Genomic DNA, 22,016 nt, shown 5'->3' with positions numbered 1-22,016 from the left:
AAGTAAAACGGATTAAACTTTAAATTTTCTCTGAGCTTTGGGGGGGGTGGGGGGGGGGGAGGTTTATCCCCCAAAACCCACCCCTCGCTGTGCCACTGACTCACCCAGTGATTTAACCCTAAAGTTGGTATGTATAGGTGAGGGTGGAGCTCACGCAATACTAAGCCTTAGGCATGGAAATTTCACACATTTCACAAATTTCTTCTCCTGAGTCACTCCACATTTTGAATAGGTATTTGTTTTTCTTTTGGGATTTCCCCTGGGATTTGAATGAAGGACCCTTCGGCCAGCACTCTGACCCGCTACTATCTGTAGCAAAATTCTGTCACCTCAGTTTGAAGGGAAACATCTCAGATTGCTCATTATATTTCAAAACTAACAATTAGTACAGAAATTGAAGCTGCTTTAATTTTGCAATTCCTGATAGCAAACTCACTTTTTTCAATGTTATCATTAGTTTCTTTGTATGCTCAGAGGTAGAATTACAACACAATACAATGGATTGACGATGAACTCAAGAACAAAACAAGTTGGCTAATATCGTAGGGTGCATGGAACAGAAAATACTGCTGTCTTACATATCTATGGAAAGCTGAAATACTGATGAATGCAATATTAACTTAATGACCCCAAATGCCACATCTGTCGCAGCAGCCACAAGTTACAGCATAGAGAGAAGAAATTCAACTCGATCATTTCGGTAGCTACAGAGCTAAATATGCGATGCTAATGTGCGGAAATAAGAAAAATGAGCTGTGATTCCATGTGAGGGTGAAAATAAATTGTTATTAGGACTTATGAATTTAAAATGTCTTCAGTAAATGTAAATATAATTTGCTTTAATTTGATGTAATTTGCTTCAAAATTGAATGAGCAATCTTTGAGATCATAAAACTCAGACCTCAGAATTTTGCAATGGACGGTAGGCTACCATGCTCCCCACACTCAGGTTCATTAACTAATTAGTGAGGTCTCATCGCAATTTATGGAAATGAGAGATAATTCATAACAAAATAAAGCTAAAAATGCTCTCAGAAGACAACTTCAATGAATGGGTGAGCATTTAAAGCAACACATACCTTCAAGATTTGAAGTGTCAGCATTGAATTTCATGAGCTTGACTGTTTTGTCATTGCTGCCAGTGGCCAAGAGGTCGCCCATGGGTGTCCAGGCCAGACAGTAGATGGACCCTTTGTGGTGCATTGTCCGTTTGAACAAGACTGTTGGCTGATGTGTCACATGGTCCTCCCTATTCAAGAATTAAGGATATCACAATTTAACACTTAAGTTTTTCCTGGTGAATAATATACTATAGCACTTCTAGTTGGGCTCTGCACCAGGTTATTTGCTTCATTTTGGAAAATGTCTTGCTTCCCATTTTTAAGGCATGTTGATCTCACCCAGCTAGATATCACACAAAATTTCTGAGTGATCTGACATGGTTAGATAAACATCCCTTGAAAAAGGGAAGCATTTCATTTTCCGAAACATTTCATTTCCATCAGAGAAAATGAAGCCAATTGGCTATAAGTTGGCGAAGAACCAAAGAGGAATACCATAATATCTCAACTTGTTCTTACAAGGAATATCGTTAGCTAATAATTAAATGAAATCATGCAACTCCAAAAGTATGAAAATAAACGGATGATGATTTTCTTATCATAAGCTGTTTCTGAGACAAAATAACAGTAACAATATGCAATACAATTGTAATTTTTCTATTTAATAACTGACTACATAATATCGAATAACTAATAATTAAAATATTGATTGTGATAATTAAAGAACAAATAATGCATAAAATTAACGCTCCCCCGAGCTAAGAAGAAAACATGGACACCAACCTGAGATCTGTCAGTTTTGGGTACGAGCATATCCGGAGCGTCTTTGAATTTGATCCGACAGCGTACAAGCGGCCGTTGGGGTGGAACTCAGCGCAGCGGACAGCCTGCACATCCTCCAAGGAGGTGACTGCGACGAACCGCGGCCTCGCAGGCCCACCGTTCTGGTCCAAATTTGACTGGTGATTGGTAGGCTGCAAAGCACACAAGAGACATTCATCATTAGTACAGTATTACTCAGTCCACTCTGATTAAATACAGCGCTGCAACCCGAGGGTTGGTATTCAAAGGCAAAGGTAGAGCTCACTCCTCAGTGCATCTGAAGTCCAATATGCATAGAGGAGTGGCTTTTAGATACCTAGCAATTGCCTTTAAACACTGATAGTTAGTTTGGTGACAAAAAAACTTTCATTGGAGAGCCACCTTAAAGATTAATTCCAAAGGTTCTCAAAGATTCAATTTTTTCTTTCTCCCCACCCCCCTCCCCCCTTTCATTCGCCCCTGGGTTTTGAATTTTGGGGTGAGTTCTACCCGAGGAGTTGAAGCTATTTTTTTCCTTCATGTATTCATATAGTTACATGTGATTAAGGAGGCACACCCACCCACCCACGGGCTGTAATGGCAGTTGGTATGGTAACCACAATAAAACCTTACCACTGAAGGAGGTGCTACGATAATATTTGTAAGTTTTCAAAATAAGTTTTAGCAAGCATAAGGTCGTATACTGTCTTGGCGATTTGTACAATCCACTTCTTTCTTCTACTTTCGAGTTAGATCTTACTGTCCCAAGCCTCCCACCCCCTGCCACTTGCAATCTCGTTATCCTTCCTTTAAGGCTGCGAAAGGAATACTTGGGCGATGTACCTTCGCAGGATTCTGCGGCTTTGGATGAATTCCGCATTTCCGTCCACCATCCATGTTGACAAAGATTCACAACAGTTTCTCCAGCTATCTTGCTGGCGGCGTCCTGACTTTTGACTCTTTTCCTCTGAATGCTTCAACCCTAGTTTGCATAACAGAGGGAGTGGAGCTTAAAACCCAGATTAAGACAGGGGTGCGTGAATTTCATGTATTTACAATAAGTTCCCCAGCCGTGTAATCTTTCCATCGGAATTCAAATCAGTCTTCCAAAATCAAGTGAGCGTGGATTCAATTATTCACTAGCACCCGGCGTTTAGGCGTTTAGGAGTGGCCGTGCTGGACACGCTAAAATGTTTAACTACTTAAAAACGGTTGCTAAGAGGTAAAAACAGCAAATTTATGACCAATAGAGCAGTCAATTTTCATTTTCGACTTAGATATTATGTTGTATGTTATACCAATGCAGTAAGTATACATGTACTTACTCTATGGTTATACTTTAAAAATTGTTCATGAGTTTAGGGCTCAGAGCCACCTCTAAATGTTTAAGTATCTACTTGAGTTTTTAGCGTAATAATTCTAACTTCCACCAAAAGAAAGATCCACTCACAGTGGGAAATTTATGCATAGAAGTAAGGAAGCAATTTATCTGATAAAACTTAACATTTGAAGTCCGCTTCTCTACGGAAATGAGGCATGAACAGTGACAGTGGCGGAGAGATCAAGGACAGAGGATTTCGAAATGTGGTGCTCCAGAAGAATGATGAGGATCAAATGAATCGACCGAGTAAGATTTAAGGAAGTCGTAAGAAGATTAGGAGGGAAGAAAAGTCTCGTATAAACCTTGATATGAAGGCAAAACAACCCAATTGGCCATAATCTTTATACATGATGGCCAGAAGAAGGCATTCGTCGAGGGACAAGTACATGGCAAGAATGGAATTAAGGAATACCGCCAAAGAAATGCATGGAACAGGAAAAGAGGAATATGAAGGAGATGAAATAGGCAATTTACCGCTCAAGTGAATGATACGTCCTCGTAACTGATATACATCACCTGTAATCAGTGGCGTAACTATGGGGATAAAGGGATAGATCCCCTCCACCCCAAAGCCTAAGAGAAATTTAAAAAATATTTAAAACTGTTGTCTAGTTTTACATATAATAACTACAGCTGCTTAAAGGTAAATTTTTAGTACCAAAATGATGTAAAAATGTATTTCCAGGCATGTCATTTTTCAAAAATTTTCCCGGACCCCTTTGCCTGGGTGAGGGGTTCGCCACCCCTGACCATCTAATCCCCCACCAAAGCATATTCCTATATTTACGCCACTGCCTGCAATGAATCGCTCTTCCGATTAGGCGAGAGAGCCGACAGTAACGCGAGATTTCATGAAGGGAGTCCTCATCTTTTCGCCTAATTTCACTCCCAGATTGATTGATTATCGAACAAATATCACACGTAATAGGGTGACTCGCATTCTAAAGCATTCCATTTCGGTGGGAGGGGGATTCTGGCCGCACGCACTGCATTAAGACCTCAGAAGACCAGACCGCCGTAAAAAATATTCATTAATGCATAAAAATACATTTTTTTGGACTCCATTTCTTAAAAATGTGCTTCCCGGATAAATGAAGAAAGAGAGAAACTTCCCTATCCCAAAATAATGAAAAGGTTAGCAACTGACCGCGGATAGCAGTAAATGCACAGAAATCGGTGATTTGTCTCTACTGATGTGTCCTTCTCGACGACGTAAAACAACTGGCTGTGTAGAATACCTGGTTCATTATTAAATATTTTATTCCGCTGAAAAAATAACATATACTTTTCAATTTTATATGCGTGTTTATTGTTATTTCACAGTTACATGACAACGTTGTTCCCGTACTTTATGCTATGGGACCACAGGGGCGCAGCTAGGAATTTAAGGCTGGAGGGTGAGGGGGGGGGGGGTTTAGGTGCAAGTGATACCGGGGTGTGTGGGGGTATGGAATACACACCAGGATAAGCGGTAGGTGCGAGATCAATAACTTGCGGAATTATACGGATAAATGGTTCAAAATGGTGAGTTTTACGGCTTTCTGAGGGATATTTGATTAATCCTTACACTATTCTTTAATTAATATCAATCCAATCACGGAAAATGGATAAAACTTAAAAATTTCTCTGGGGGGGTGATTTATCCCCCAAAAACCCCCCTCGCTGCGCCACTGTGGGACCCTGTATTAATTGTGTACCAGTGTTAAATAAAAATAACTTTATGGTGATGTCATACTGAAATTCGTATCCACTCACATGAAAATGTTTTAATGACTTTTATTTTGTTAATTTCAACATCTATGAAAAGTTTTCAAAATTGAATCAAGTAGAATTTCGTTTTCCACCAATGCATATAAATGGGTACATCTCAGACGATAACTAAACTGACACGAGCGCATGTGAACGCCACGCTTCCACCGTGAGCCCTGGACACGAATTCGCGCCGGCCGTTTAGAAATCGTAGGAAACCGATTATGTAGAGTCGCGAAAGTGTCCGGTGATGTACGCTGTTTATAAAATATGCCCGAAAAACCGATTCAAACGCATCGAACGCCGCTGAAAATGAATGGAAGCCGAACCGTACCGAATGGAAGCCCACGGATGTGAAACGAGAATTAATAAGCTCCCGTGAACGTCCAAGCTGTGGTTTTCAGAGGCTTTCAACGAAATGAGATCAGCGGCAGTGATTTCGTGGCCTGAATCGTGCATGAGCTTCGAAACCGAGTGAATCCTCCATTAATAGTGTGTGCCACGTGTGTTCCCTGAACCTTAAAAAAAAGTTAAAACCATAAATTCGAACGAACCAATAATAAAGTCAGCACTTTCGCTACAACGTGGGATTCATAATAAAATCAATGTACAAAAACCGAGACTATATAAAAGGTTTTTCCTGAGAACTTGGGGTCAGGGCATCATTCCATAACTTCCCTCACTTCAAAATGTAAAAGACAAATTCAAGTATACCGGGGCTAGCCACGGTGATACCTTTACGGAGTCACCTGCAATTCACAAACTATGCGAAAAATCCACAGAGAAAAAATCATTCGCCTTCATGGTACTATTCGCCTTCACCAGGATTTCCCCTAGGAAGATTGACGCCTCGATAGCTTAACTGGTTAAAGCAGTCGACCGGAAATCGGGGGATCCGGGTTTGAATCCCGGTCAAGGCGAATGATTTTTTTCTTCGAGGATATTTCGCACAATGTAAAAGACAAAATAATCGTTTCTCCTCACGCAACTTCTTGTTCTCCACTACACTGCATTAATTACCTCTGTTTTTAAAATAGATGCCCAAGCTGACGGCAAATTTTCTCACAGTAAATACAGACGACTGATGTTAAAATACAATCAACTGTCTAAAAAATGGCTCGCCTATGAGCCTTTCCAACGACTATCCGGCCAAAAGCCTCTTCTTTTTCATAACTTTAATCAAATAATTCAAAGAGAAATGAAAAAATTAAATAAATGAATAATATGTTCCTTTGAGCAATAAAATATAAGAAAATATGAATTATAATAAGAAAGAAAAATGACGATTTATGCTATCAGCAATAATGATTGATTCCACGGTAATTTCAAGTTTTCTTCTTTCACGCAAACATATCACTTACGCTGACAACGGAAACATATTATGCGGTTTTTAAACAATTATTTACAAATTGGCTAATTGGGCGAGTTCTGCGGACTCACCGGTGCAGCGCTGTGTACCGCGTTCGACGCGTCCATTATGCGTCTGGATTACTCAGCAGTAGACCACTACGAAACAGCTTCTAAACCTCAGCCTGTTACTTGCCAGTGGAAAATACATCAGACGAAGCTGATGAGCCACGACTTTGCTCCAACGCCCTCCTTTACTTTCATTCGATTCTGGGAACAACGCAGGAATTTCGTCAATTTCTCCGTCGCTGTAAGAAAAAAATACTTGTCACAAGAAGAGGATGAGGAGAAAAAAAAATACTCCAACTTTCTCTTTGACGCAAATATATTGATGCAAAGATCTGAAAACGACGGGAGGTAGTTATCCTCGAGCGTGAGTTAAGAAAATAGTGAGGACATTGAAATTCTGACATGAGACGCAAAGGTCTACGTTTTCGCTTTCACTCCCTCATCTGACGCGCGTGCCGTAGAACATAATTCCACATTACTATCAACTTTCTATGCCTGAATTCTTGGAGGCAGCATCTTATAACTGCAGATAATATCTCTGAGCAGGTTACATTGCCACGAATTTTACCGTCGCGAAACTCAACATCGTCTGACAGTCCCTCATAACCAGACCGGCAGACCAAGCCATATACATTGGTGCTCACAATCACCATTACCTGGTCGGGAACTCGTGAAACCTTCGTTAAAGTTTAACGAAATAAATTCTCCAAAGAATCAACGAGCAACTGATTTAATATTAGCAATTAAACTCTTAACCACCGAGTACACATTGGTGTGAATTGATATAAATGGATAAAACAACGGATCCAAGATGTTTGATGAGGTTGAATTCTATTTCTTAAACGCATAGATCATATGTTTTATTGAGCAAAGACTTGAGTTAAAGGCCGCTATACACGGTGAATGATCATGCGAATGATCATGCTGAATGATGACGTGATCATTCACAGGATCATGCGAGCAAAATAAAACATGTTATAATTTTCACTGAATGATCATGCGCATGAAGGTTCATTCGCGCATTGTTCGGTCATACACGGTGAATGATCATGTGCATGATCATGCTGAATGATCATGCGAATTAAATCATTCGCCGTGTATTGCGGCCTATACAAGAGGAAGAACGCCTTGAAGATTGACACTCGCAAGCGCAGAAACCAATCATCGGGTTAATGTCCACGCGTTGGAGGCGTTGGGGAGAATGAGCTGAACCTGATGACCGAGTTAAGAGTGATTCCAATCACCTTCCCGTCCAAAATACGTCAATTGGCATTCTGATGGGAAATCAAATTCACGCGACCGGAAAATAATACCAACGCTCTCAGTAGCGGATGCAGAAAAAACTCAAGGGGGGGGGGCAAAAGATATCTTGAGGTACCTTTACTTTTGTAGCAATGACAACTAATTACGTCCAATGCAAAGTTTAAGAAAGTTTTATTTAAACTCATAATGCGCATTTACAAGACAATGATATAAAAAAGTTACAATTGTTGTTCTGCAATGTTTGGCAATGCGGACGGCTCCGCTAGGGGGGGGGGCGCCCCCTGCATCCCCCATATATATCCGCCACTGAACGCTTCGCGTAGACTTTGAATCGTCGAGAGAAATGAAGAGAATGTTTAGCGGAGAGAATCAGAATATTTTTCAAAAGGTATTACAAATATAGCCCTTGAATCCATCAACGGTAATGATAGTGCGAATAGGTATATAGAGGAGGGTTCTCAGGCGTTTAAACTAATACAAGATAGTTTAGTCGTCAAGAATAAAGAGACAGCAAATAAGAGAGAAATTCACATCGACATCGTTGGCATGAAAGCTATTCAAAAGGGAAATGATGAAAAAAACTCGATGTAAATGACTATTATTTCGATTTCGGTTAGAAAGTGGTTTGGAGCGATGAACTCGAATTACCATCAGGAAAAAAACTAATTGAATATTATGCGCCGAGAAAGGAAATCTCGTCCAATGGCAAAGCAAAGCTCATTCAAGAGTGGCCGATGCTCTTTGACGAGAAAGATATCAATTTGCATCGCATATACCGAAGGATTCAACTTAATTACGCAGGAAATATGCTGATTTAAGAAACTTCGGATAACTATGGAAGCAAATGGTTCACACTTACAGTCGCTCGAAATCTTTCTTTCCGACATTTCAATTACCTGATCATGCAGAATTAGGATACGATGTCAAAAAGTCTAGTATACTATTATTCCAGTTTACTTGTGAACATTGCTGATAACGATATTCATTTCTCAGACACGAATCCAAAGAGCGAATTTCGGGTCCTAATACCTTGATAGACAATCGTTTATTATACACTATAGAAAATTATTTTAAAAAACTTCACATTATTTTTTTATGGAGATAGTATCAGAATGAAGCATTTAAAAGCACATTCGCTTCTCCTGCTCTCATTACTTAATATGTTTACCCATCATTAAATATTACAGTCGGATAATCAATTCGAGTCGGTAATCCGACACGCCCAGCAATGCGCGGTGACCACGACTGACGACCACCACCAAGACGACGGCCTGATCAGCAAAAACAATCCATCAAGTTGCAAACGAAATATTTTTCAATACATAGTAGTATTTTTTTGTTATTTGGTACATGCGTGCGGGTCTGCGCAATTACTGTATGATTTGAATGACGTTTTGCTCACGTGATCCACAAGCCACATCGGGAAAAGAAAACTAAGTTATTTTACATTAATGGTCCGCTAATATGTCTGCAAGCAATTTTTAAATTAATACCATAGAAATGATGCTGGCGACTTGCACCTGTTTCCCATTCATTTCCAGTAATATGGCCTTTCTCTATAATTCCCAATAATGTCGCGGCTGCATATGTGTCGGACTACCGAGATGGTACACTTCTTTAAAGAACGCCATTGAAATAGGAAGAGGTACCTATTTAGGCTCTGCTTTAAATGAAGCTTTTTTTTAACGATGAAAACAATATAGAGTGAATAAGAACGTTCATCACAATAAAGCTAATCACAACGGATAGCGCGGCGAACGCAAAATGATCGGAAAGTTTGGATCAAAGGCACGGCAGAGAGAGGAGACCCCAATCCGTCCCGTAGACACTTGATTTATGCCCTCGGCACTTTGGGAGACTTTGAATCGGTTTTCAAAAATGTCCACAGAGCGGCGATGATTGGAGGGAGGTCTATTCATTCTCAATATTTGTAATAGTGCACTTGCGGGGAATAGCATTTTGCAAGTTATGGGTTAGATGCATCACACCATTACGCACGCAAATTTCGGTAAACAGCCTTCGTTATGGCCTGTTTCTCCTTGAAAATCGGATCGTTTTGCCTGTCAGCGACGCGACTGGCGGCTTGTGTAAACCCAATTAATGGCGCGGGTCGTTGATAACATATTTCGTGTCCGTCTGATGAATCCTCCATGGCAATATTCGTGGCATGAATATATACGAACATGACCAGCCAGGAAATAAGGAGAGAACGGCAGCACGGGGGGCGCATAGTAATGAGACGACGAACCTGGTCCGCCGCGGCGGTTCGAGAACCTTCTTCCACTTCTCACACCAGATGCTATGCGATCCAAATAGCACGTGGCTGGGTGAAAATCTCTCGGGGTCGCCAGTGGGTCAACAACTGAAAGGATGCCCCTGTTGGACAGGATGCTGCTTCCATGCCCAAGACATCGTCTTCAGGATTTATATGTCGCACAATTTGTGACCAGATTTATACGTAGGTATGATTAATCAGACGCAGACTGCGGAATGATTAATCTTCTCACACAGAAGGCAAGGCGTCCTGAGTGACTTATTTCATACATTCATCAACGCACAGCCCAAACTACTGAAGATACAGCCATTAAAGTCTCATGATATATGCCTTAAGTTAACTATAAAACATGTTTAACTTCACTGAGGGTGAAGCTTCTTGGCCGCAACGATCACTCTTGGTTGAACCGTGGTGTCAAATTTATTGAATAAAATGATTTTTAAGTACTGTGCCGACAATAATGACATTTAATTGCTTATTGTCTATTTATTTTAACCTCAATTTATGGCGATTGCTTAAATGATTATAAGTGAAAATACAGGTTGTGTGGTCAAAACATGACAACTTGGATAGCAACGTCACTTAAATAGACTCGTCTTCGGCACGGTAATTCGAAAGAATTTAATGTTCAGGGGAAAAACGAGTTCCTACGCCTATCCTTTCGGCAAAATTTCTCTCTTATTTTTATCGTTTCTGTCGGATCTAGATATTGGCGTCGATTGTAGTCAAACTTCGTGGTGGACGGTGTTCCGGGAAGCTTAGGGGGTGGTGTGGAAAACCTTCCAGTAGAAGGGGGTAGCCCCCCGAAAAGGTCCGGTAGCCCCCAGAAATAAAAAAAATCATGGAAATTGTGATTTTAAAGCTTTTTTTTTACCCCTTTAACGCTAATTCACAATAACGACATTAAATTAATTCTCTTTGAGGCATATCCTAAATATCAAATATTGCGGGGGGGGGGGGGGGAAGTGTCCCCCACAAGATCGATGCCAGTGGATATAGAAACGTATTGAGGTTCTAAGACGTTCCCCAAGTTACTCTGAAAGATGAATGTTCTTAACAGCTCAAACAATATAAGCCTAGTACATAGCCTCCGAGTCTCTAGCGGCTACTGTAGTCTAATTCACGAAAAAGCTGTGTTCGCTCGCAGCTGCTTTCGAAGAATCGCGAAGCTTTCCTCCTTATTTAATGAAGTTCACGGCTGACACCTTCCTCCGCCGGATCCCATATGCTCGCCGCGTATTCACGATGCGGCCTGACAAGTAAAAAGTAGCACTTCTCTTTCACTTTTTCAGTCGAAAATTTTCCCAAAACACGCTCTCAACGAGACATGAATAATTTAATAATAAGACGTGAATGGATCCACACACTCCAAACAGACAACATAACATCAAAGTGCGAAAAACGTGAACATAGAGTGAAAATAATAAATCAAAGTGCTTTCCGGGAGTGAGGGGGGGGGGGGGGGAGGGAAGGGGTTTGTGTGCGTGGAAGGAGAGAGCGCCTCCGACCGCCCTGATTAACTGTTCCATCATGTCACGAGGAAACGGCATCCCAACCAGTCGAAAACTAGTTTTTAATTATACATAAAACTGCACTTGTCAGCAAACCAGCAGGTGGAAGCTTTTCCTCAATTACTTTCCAAAACGGTATTTATATTTTCTTACGGGCCTGCCATCAGAATGACTGTGCCTTCGAGATTCCCCATTCGTCTCGCTCGATGAATAGCTTGATTGCACTTAATGGCATACGCAGGGGTAGCCAATAGGCGATCAGAGAGTTAACTCCGCGAAATACTAAGGTTTTCACAGATGACTGCCGCCTATCACAGCATGTCGAACCGGATAAAAAGTGTAAACGGTAGGGTTACAGAGTAAGATCATGAAGGCCACAGAATAAGAGCAACCATACTTACTAATACCATCACGCGAACGCAATTTGCCCAAATTACATCGTCTTGCTACTTCTACTTGCGTCAGAGATACGCTTATACGCCGTCATTTGTTGTCTTGACTAAGTTCAACAGACGCAAAACTAATGCTTATCATTTTACAGGAAATGATACAGAAAACAATTCTAAGAGTTTAAGTTCCCATTACAATAGTTTTTAAGACGTTTCCAAAATTAAAATTAGGTAATTTGCTAACATTAAGCTAACAAACGAACTTTCAAAAAGAAAGAAGAAGTAACACGCGATGAGTGATCACAACTACAATCGTGTGCCATCAAATTAACATGCCTAGGTAATCTAATAGTGGACCTATTCCGTTGATTTCGCTACGGTTCTCGAAGAATAAAAGATCGTCCGTTTGAAGAGACTAGTGTCCGCCTAATATAATATAAGCCTCGACTTTAGAAGTAGGTACTAAATTTGATTCATAGTAAATATTTCAGCAAATACAGGCATTGAACGCGAAATGATGGTTGTTTTCCAATTTCACTCTTTCAATCTAATAAGGTATCCCTCTAGACACGGCGAACTTAAGGTTTGTACACAAAAAAGTTTTACTAATACCACTTTTGTTCTAAAGTATACGACGCGAATATCAGTGAATAACCGCCATCATTAAGCAGATTTTCGATTTGTTTATACTATTACTGTTTTCGTGGTTACGTACGGAAGGGGGGATACATTTATCATTCCTTTCCCCTATTAAGGCCTCCGTTGCAAATTTCAACTACCCTTCCTTTACACATAATTACGGAAACAATAATGGGATGGATCGAAAATTGTGACTGATATTGCGATTAAATAGTGACATGCGGTTCGCTTAGTTTAAAATAACGGAGGCGTTAATAAAGTTTTTTTTTCATAAACCTTTTGATGGATACCACAAATTAAAAGAAAAAATAGTGACGGTTGACATAGCTAGAACGCCATGGCACCGCTCGTTGAAGTCACCACTGGGGAACGTTCGCAGAAAAATTGATTTTACGGCCACAACAAAAAGAAAATCTTGAGCACATCAAGCACGCGCGATGACCACAATGTAAGATAAATAATTGCTTCGAATGCTGCTTCGGTATTTATGTAAACCTGTATTCGAATCCCAGCCGATCCCTCCCGAGTGATCAAGTAAATTAATGCGTATAACTGCGTGTCACTGAGGAAGGTCGAGCTGAAGTGGTGGCTAAATGGAGAGGGGTGTACAATGCACACTGCACATCAAGACAATACCACGCAATTCGCCTCAAACGTCTGGCAAAGGATGTTAGAACACCAGCTGTTCACGAACTAAGAGTAAAGAAGGTGTACTTTGGTTTGAGACATTCGATTGCTGAGCCCCAAGTAGCATTTATTAGTCCTTAGTTGTACGGGGGACAAACGAATTCCTCCATCTATGAGTTCGGTAAAAAGCTTCTTATTTCATCATTTTTGTCGATTCTAGGACCACTCTGAGGTTCGAAGGTGAATTACTGCGCGTGCCTCTGAAAGTTAAAGGGACGGTTTTGGTTCCAAGAGGACATTGCCGAAACAGATACCGCAGGATATTACGTGCAATTCCCCAGCATCATAGAAAAGTAGACTATTTGAGACCGAGTGTTATTTTGAGATGACGCAGTAGACTCCTCCCACGTCAGAGTGCGAACAATACCAGTTGGTGAACTGTACTCCGTAAATGTCACTTCGAATTGAGTTAACTTTTCTCGGATCTTCCTTCGGTTTTGTAGCACTGTTCCTATCAACGTTTCCATCAACGACTCTGCAATCGTCATCAGGAACTTCCGAATCGAATGAAAAGTATATAAAGACGATTACCGAGGCGGTGATCGAAAAGTCGACAGAAATGAAGTCACATTCACCCAGTGGAAGACACGATAAAAGTTCACTCAACTAATAGGCCGAGAAAGCACTAGATCATTCACTACTTTGAATTCCTAGGATTCCGTTAAGCCTAGCCGGATCTTGCTTTCGTCCGGATATAAGAGGGAACATTCACTGTGCCCCTCTCCCCCGATTTCCTTCTAATTTAATAGGAAGGTTATACTATGACACATGAACAAGAGAAAAATCTCCCGGATCCTAGGAGCCGAGTCTCTTCTACTTCCGACTGAATAGCTCCTTAAGTTCCACGCACGCAACCAATTTTTCGGTGAGGGGCCCTTCACTCATGGGCCCGCAGCGAGGCGTCTCTGACGGAAAGCCCCGAGTGGAATGCTGGGTCGTAGCAGCGGATGGACAACTTAGGATATACTTATGCTGACGAGAGGCTAAACGATGAGGTGGACGGTTCGTGACCAAACATCGATATCATACTCTCCAATGCCACGCGCATAACAACCGCTAGTAACGTAAGGGAATCACTCGAGTGTAACCCTGATGGATTTGTTGGACGGGGCTCTCTCTCACCCTCTTCCTCGTGAGGCACTCGGCGGACCTCCGCTTCACGTCCTCGCGGCCCACGGCACCCCAGCGGCCCCCCTCGCCCCACGCCCTCCGCCTCCAGCCCACCGCCGCACCACCATACACCACTTCCTCGCGGCGAACGTCCTCCAGGGAGCGGGAGCGGTCCGGCCGCGCAGCCGCCGCCTGCAGCGGCCTCCGGACTCCGCACGGGCACCGCTGCTCTACCCGCGAGGGCCGCACCCGGGGGCCCCTCGCGACCGCAGACTGCTCCTCCAAGCAGCGACGCTGCGGCGCCACCAAGTAGTATTCGCCGCCCTTGAGGCCTCCACACTCGCCGTAGGCGGCGCAGCGGATCGCGGGGCCCTTGGCGGGGGGCGGGCAGCAGTCGAGGGGCGGAGTGGGGGGCCAGGGGCGGAAGGGCTGCAGGCCCAGCGAGGGCAGAGCCATCACGGGCCCCCGGCGGATCATGACGGCGGGCCGGAGCGGATAAGGGGCGATGGGCGGCTGTCTGCGGCCCCGTGAACTGCTGCTCGCTGCACCCAGGCTTCCGTCAACACATCACAGAGGGAGAGGCGACCGGTCGGCGGGAAGCGTCCGAGGGAACTACCGCGATGAAGACCTCTCCGCCCAAACCACTCGAGTGACCCACATAGCCGCGATGTGCACCGGTTGCCTCCGGCCAGGAGCAGCCAGCCCCACTTGGCCGTGCAGTCGGAGAAAGCGCGCTTCCGCCAACAACACCTCATCCAGCGCGAAGATGAATCCTCGGGGCGGGAAAAACGGAGTGAGGCTGCGGGCTATGGGTCGACGGATCGGCAAGAGCGCGGAAGACCAAATGACGACACCACACGCGATCAGTGAGCGGGAGCGGTGATGAGAATAAAAACAAAAGCTCGCGGGATAGCGGTTGTTTTCATCTAGTTGACTTCGATTTTAAACTTTATTTCCATTAACTTTAAGAAGGAGAATCATCAGGATGTAAATAAAAATCTGGTAATCAATATTTAATTTTCTAACTTATCCAATGTACAAGACTGAAGCCGGTCTTTCAGCGCCGACTTCGCCCTTAGAGCACAGTGCACATTGGGTGATCTCACACGCATGGACCACGAGAGCGAGGGCACGCGGAGGGTGCGTGCGGCCACGCGTGATTGAGACGCAGCGCAGCCGACGACGGGGGAAAATAATCGGCAAGTCATCTAACATCGCCCGTGATCGGAGACACACGCAGCTCCATTTCCCAAACGACACCTTTCAATGATTCACTCCCTCAACATATCATTGACAATAACCAATCATCACTCTGCAGTGCGATCACTATACGGATTCCAATTTCATCGATGATCAAGTACGGAAAAATGGGAGAAAACATTTTATGGAAGGAGAGGGAAGTTTTAGGAAAAAGCAAAGGGATCAAAAAATGTTTTCTCGTTTTCACGAACAGAAGAACCAGCAATGAGTTCGAGCAATTTGATCAAGACACGTGGTTGGCATAGGTGGCGTTCATCGGAGGCAAGAAAGACATTGAGGGCTTATAGCTACTAGGGATTGAAAATAAATCAAAGTTTTTATTATAAAGTAAATATCATACAAAATTAAAAAAAAATAGTATATAAGATATCAGTGGAAGAGAAGAAATTAAGAGTAACATTAAAATAGTAAAACAAAAACTGAAAGAGGTGAATGAATAATGTTATTTCCCCGCGCGCCGATCGAAACGCAGTTCTAGCTACATAAAACTCATTCACAAGGGTACATCTTTTACAGAATATATTCAATTATACTACCTTAAGTTGATAAATGAGGCATTTTAAATAATATAAGCAATAGCGTTTGTTTGAGAAGATATAAAGACAGCGCTGGCATTTATTTAATGCAGAAGAAAAATAAAATGTAATAGTAATCCTACCGAATACTTTTCAATGAGTGATTTTTAATTTTAATTAATTAAAAATTTGAAAGTGTAATTGTAATTGAACCTGATTAAATGTTTTCAATACTTATCGCATTACTTATTGAGAGGATTCTCGAGCCGGTCACCCACCGCGCATTTCAATGCACTTAGTGAAGTCGCCACTAGCGTCTCTAACTGACAGAGCGATCCGAACTTCACGGAGAAACAAAATATTAATCGAAATTTTAATCCGCGATGATGAGATTCATCAAATTCACAACTTTACAGTTGTATTCCTCACGGCATCAAATACTGAGAATTAACGGATCGCACTGCACTCAACGACACGTTGCGGTAGTATTTTAAAACCAATGAAAATGCGCCCTGATTTTCAAAAGAAACCAAGCCTTTACGGGTGAAAACGAATTCCCCTAAATTCATACCTAGGTATCTCACAGTCAGGTTCATACTGCCAGACGGCTTAATCAATTTCCAACCATCGAATCGGGACAATTTCTATCCTTGTATCTATTCCGGAACTGTAGCCCAAGTGTCCTGAGCATTGCCAATCAGCGGTTTAATCTTCCTCCGTCGTACCCCTCTCATCAACGACCATCGAATCGATTATGAGTCTCATTCACTTCACTCATCTCACACCACCCCATCCACCCACACGTCGCCGCTTTCCCACCCTCATCCCTTCCGCATCTCTCCCGACACGTCGCTTCACGTCACACCTCCGGAAACGGAGGCTACCGTCCCGTCACCTCAGAGAGATGCTTTACATGTTTACATGGAATTCATTTTCATATTACTTCAATGACTGCGTTTCTTGATCATTGAAATAATTGGATTGTTATCAGTTTATTTTTGAGTATTGGCCAATAAAAGGTATTTAGGTCTTCACCAACTGTTTTACTATTACAATTTCATCCTCAACGATTGGAACTTAATGAAGAAACTCGGAGACAAAAATATACCATTTAACATTTGACAAATGTTAAGGATGGTAAGGATTTTGATATGTTAGTAATTAATAAATGATTTTTGTCGTGGAAAAAATAAAAAATTTTGCTGTTGCTAATACCATAAAACAGATCAAAGAATATTCACTAAGTAAAAAATAAAAATCTCTAACTCACGAAAACTAAAGAGAGGCTACGGGTCCAGACACTTAATAGGACGGGAGGTAAAGGAAGTGAAAATATATGCAAGGAGATAGTAAGACTTAAAAAAATACTCATAATGGTATTTGAAGAAAATTAATTAACGAAAATCAATTTTGGTCGCACACACCCACGAGCTCTCAGTTAGATACATTTAAGTGTCGTGCGTCCCAGGCCCAGGCGAGTGAAAAGGCTTCAAAATGCGCATTGAGTGCCACCAGGAAACGACGCGGCCTTGAAGCGATTCGCTTTCCCTGATTTGATTCGACTCCTGCTCCTGATGCGGTTCCCTTCTTTGACGACACTCGAGATCTCGGGCGCGTGGACTGCCCTTCGAAGGCATCAAGGTCTCCTTCCCTCGAGGAAAGGAAAATTGAGCGCCTCGTGCTTGAAGTGAAAATGAGAGACGTTTCACTCGAACAAAAAAAACAGTATCCCACGAGTGAGAGAGAAAAAAGTAGTGCTTTCCAAGTGGCGTCTCCGCGAAAATTGAATAGTGTGGCCGTGGCCGCCGTGGCGTAGTTGAGCCAGGGAAAGCGCTCCTCTTGATTCACGCATAAATAAAAGCAGTCGTTTATGAGGTTCCTCAGAAAAAAACTTGGACGGCCGCGTCCGTATTCATTTAATGTGATGGAGTTTGAAAAATATTGAAACCCTTAGTTTTCCCATCCTTAGTGTTCTTCTCGCGCAAGACGAAAAACGGACGGCCTTAACCCTAGCTCAGATACGTTGCTAACGACACACAATGCATTCCGATCGGATCAACGCTTTTCAGCTTATCTTCGGCTTCGCGCGTCACGTGATTTCTTGTTGTTAACACTCTTGTAATACATTGTTTCCATAATAGTAGTGTAGAGAATGGATTGTTTTTTTTTCATTCCCGTCCATCCGTCCACCGAATGATTTGATTGAACTTCGATTTCGGGTCCGAGTGAATAGCAATTTCATTGATCAGTGGCTGTTACGTGGGGGACGCCGCCTAGCGGACACTTCCTCGCAACCTTCCCGTCGTTCATAATCCGTAATGTTATGCTATTAATTTTAAGTTTTCAGCTATATCCTACCAGAGAGGATTCTAAAAAGAAAACTAGCAACGCTGCAGAGCAGCAGGAGCAGAGATTGGCCACGCGGCAGCCCACGATTGTGATGCGATTTCACAAACATACTTCGGCAGCAGGGGCGCAGCCAGGAATTAAGGCTGGGGGGGGGGGGGGTTAGGTGCAACAAATACTGGGGTGTGTGGGGGTATGGAATACCCACCAGGGTAAGCGGAAGGTGCGAGGTTAATAAACTGCGAAATTTTAAAATAAATGGTTCAAAATGGTGTGTTTTTCGGCTTTCTGAGAGATATTTTGTTAATTCTTACACTATTCTTTTATAAAATGATGTTTCCTGGAGTTTAGGTCAATAAATTAAAAGTTAGCAGCCAACGTTTCGTTTTATTTTAAAAACATCTTCAGGGCTATGTTAGAATATATATATGTTCATATATATATGTTTATATATATTTCTATTAATTATATTGTTTATATAAAAAAAGGCACGATTGCTCCTTTTTTATGTATATATATTGTATATTGCCTAATTCTCTGCATTTTATATTGTTTCATAATTTTTTTTTTTCTAACATAGCCCTGAAGATGTTTTTAAAATAAAACGAAACGTTGGCTGCTAACTTTTAATTTATTGACCTAAACTCCAGGAAACATCATTTTATATATTAAAATAAGGTCAAGAAAAAGGAGAAAATATAATAATAACTATTCTTTTAGTAATATCAATCCAATTAAGTAAAATGGATTAAACTTAAAAATTTCTCTGAGCTCTGGGGGGGGAGGGGGTTTATCCCCCTAAACCCCCCCTCGCTGCGCCACCATTCGGCTGCATGTAGACATATCAACGACGCCTGAGTAGCCTCTAACAGTCCTCACAATATCCTCTGCTGGAATGGTATTTTAAAAAAAGCACTCGCTGCTGCCCCAAATTTGCGCTCAAGGTCACAATGCTCTGCGACGTTACGACGAGAGAGCGCGGGGGAAGCCGTTATTTGGAGACAGCCGATTGAAAAACAACAGCGGGCAGGAAAGGAAGAGCACATTTGAAGGTCGTGCACCAAGGCCATCTTTCAAAGATATAGCTTAAGAGTGAAGCTTCAGCATTCCGAATAAGGAAGAGAACAAGGCGAACACAACGCTATCCGTGCCAAGAGTAGGCCAATGAATAGAAACCGTATTTGATCTCGACCTCACGTAACGCTCCGCCTTTCACTGTCCTAGAGGAAAACTCAGTTTCTGTAGCAATACGTGCAATGTTTAGAGGGCAGCTACGGAGCTAACAAAAGAAGCAAAAACGGAGTAATGTTATTAAAGAATAATATTTAAGAATTTAAAAGGATAATTTTGCTCTTATCTTGAAATTCACAGTATATGTAAAAATGACCCTTGCTAATATTAACCTACGTCTCAAATTTGAAAATTTCACCTCAAGATTTCCTCAACTACATGGGCGAAACAGGCAGATCGGTCTAAACAGAGGAGCACGAGAGAGCATTTCGACTCGGGCAGTCAACCAAGTCCGCGGTAGCCGAACACGCAGCGCAGGGGCCACACAATCAACCTTAAGGAAGTAAAAATTGTTTCCAAAATAAAAGGTTTTTATACAGCGACTCGTCAGAGAAGCCATAGAAATATATAAAGAGGAGAAGAACAATTTCAACAAGGACACCGGCCTTAAAATAAGTCGCACTTGGCAACACGTAATCCGGAAAAACAATGGACAACCTGCACCTCCAATCTCCCGCTCCCCTCCCTCTACCCTCTGACACGGGTAACTATACATATGGATAACTATAAATTCCTACCTCATCAGAATCCCTTGAGAAAGCGATCAAAGCATCGGTCGGGAAACGTTGGGGCCACCCAAAAATTGGCACGGCGACATAGCCCAAAAGTTTTTATTTAACATGAATTTTTTTATAATTGAGAAACAGGCAAATGTAGGCCTACTGAAAATTCCAAAATGATAGCGTACGTTTTGTTCAGTAACACACCAGGTTTCACAGACAATATACATCCTGTTGAGGGGGAATGAGAAGTCCCCTAAAGTAGGTTAACACGGAACATTTTACGAATCGCAGCGGCCTGTGCACCTTGCCTCGTTCCATGCCATCTTTCCTCGGCTTACAGCGCATTGATCAGATAAAGGGAAAATACAAAGTTTCGTTTTTTAGTGTAAGAAGAATTTACCCGATGTAAGGACTAAAAAGGTACTTTATTCGAGGAAAAGGAAGACCAGATGATAATAACAGGCTATGACAAGCGCATCTCTCTCGGTGAACATCTCACTGATCGGAAAACCAGGAAAACTGAAAACGAAAAATCGTCCCGGAGGAGATTCGCGCGGTGCCTACATAAAAAACACGGATGAGGAATCCCATAACGTCGTTACATTCGAGTCCATCAGATAGCGCTGCAATCATGTAGGCCATTCAGGCCAGCGGGAGAGAGCGTGACCAGAGGAACCACCGCTAGGCTCATCACGGCGAGCCAAATGAAGAAACATCCACAGTGAATGGAATGGCGTCGTTTTCGGTAGATATGGATGCGTGAAAGGGCAGGTAGCAGCCGAGGGGAGTATATGGAGAAAAAAATTGCACTTAAAAATACCTCATCATCAGCAATCCCACGATATGTCTGACGCAGCTCAACACTGAATTCCCCTGCCAGCGAATCTTTTCACATCTACATATCGATGGCCAAGCTCAAACAAAAAGTATCTGAAATTCGGCCGGTTTGAGACAGGTATCTTAAACAAAGTGAGATAACATTAAAAAATAAAATACAAGCGAAGAACAACTCTTCATTTGCAAATGAATGCTTTTTCAGTTTTATGAACTTTTGGTTTTTAATTTCAGTGTGCAAGTAAAAGAAATTAATCGTTTTTTTTGCTCAAATGAAAATTTGCTATTTTTGAGAAACGTGTTTTTAGATCTTGGCCATCGATATGTCTCCTCTTTCACATTCTTCTTCGCCTGCTTCATATATTTTATTCGCAGTCTTCCCTCCACAATCTTGCCATCTACCTGATCCCTCACGTTTGTCTTCATCAGATCATCATGCCTCGAGATACGGCCGATTGCGTTGTTTCGTCTTCTAATAAAGGTATCTACGAGGCTTGTCTTCCCTCCTGCTCTAATTACGACTTCCTCATTAAGTAATTTCTCGATAGATTCACGTAATTCTCATTACTCTAGCACATTTCGTAATCCTACACCCTTGACTTACCCGCTCCTGCCATTGCCCACGCTTCACTTCTTTAGAAAAGGCTACTCCAAATAAAAGTTCTGAAAAATTGTTTTCTTACTTCCACGCAAAAATTTCCCACAGTAAGCAGATCTTTCTTTCGGTAGAATGCTCTCTGTGGTAATATTATTTTAACGGGGCATTCAAATATTTCTAACGTACCAAATGAATATGGATGAATAGGGATTATAATATGAGTGAGTTATAGCCACTGCATGAAATACAATTGTCAAATAGGAAGTGGTATAATTTTATTATGTTATTAAATTAAGACGTAAAAGATTAAGGAAAATTAAAGACAAAAAGTACATAAAAATGAAAATATTAAATGATGAATTTTACAAATATTTATAATGCTGCCTGT

The 22,016-nt window shown here is 41.9% G+C and overlaps 1 protein-coding gene across 5 annotated transcripts in view; it reads right to left on the bottom strand.

Annotated features, from left to right (window-relative positions):
* LOC124159564 (WD repeat-containing protein 47) overlaps positions 1-22,016 on the bottom strand; it is a 569,600-nt gene that overhangs the window by 10,166 nt on the left and 537,418 nt on the right. For all 5 annotated transcript variants that reach the window (XM_046535460.1, XM_046535459.1, XM_046535462.1 and 2 more), the window contains 2 exons: positions 1,845-2,035; positions 1,080-1,249 (listed from right to left, as the gene is read on the bottom strand). In XM_046535460.1, coding sequence (XP_046391416.1) covers positions 1,080-1,249; positions 1,845-2,035 — 361 coding nt within the window. The remainder of the gene's footprint in view (positions 1-1,079; positions 1,250-1,844; positions 2,036-22,016) is intronic.

Source organism: Ischnura elegans, chromosome 5 (assembly GCF_921293095.1).
Source record: "Ischnura elegans chromosome 5, ioIscEleg1.1, whole genome shotgun sequence".
NCBI lineage: Eukaryota > Metazoa > Arthropoda > Insecta > Odonata > Coenagrionidae > Ischnura > Ischnura elegans.
The sequence above is the reverse complement of the archived record's forward strand: the minus strand, read 5'-3'. Positions and strand labels throughout refer to the sequence as shown.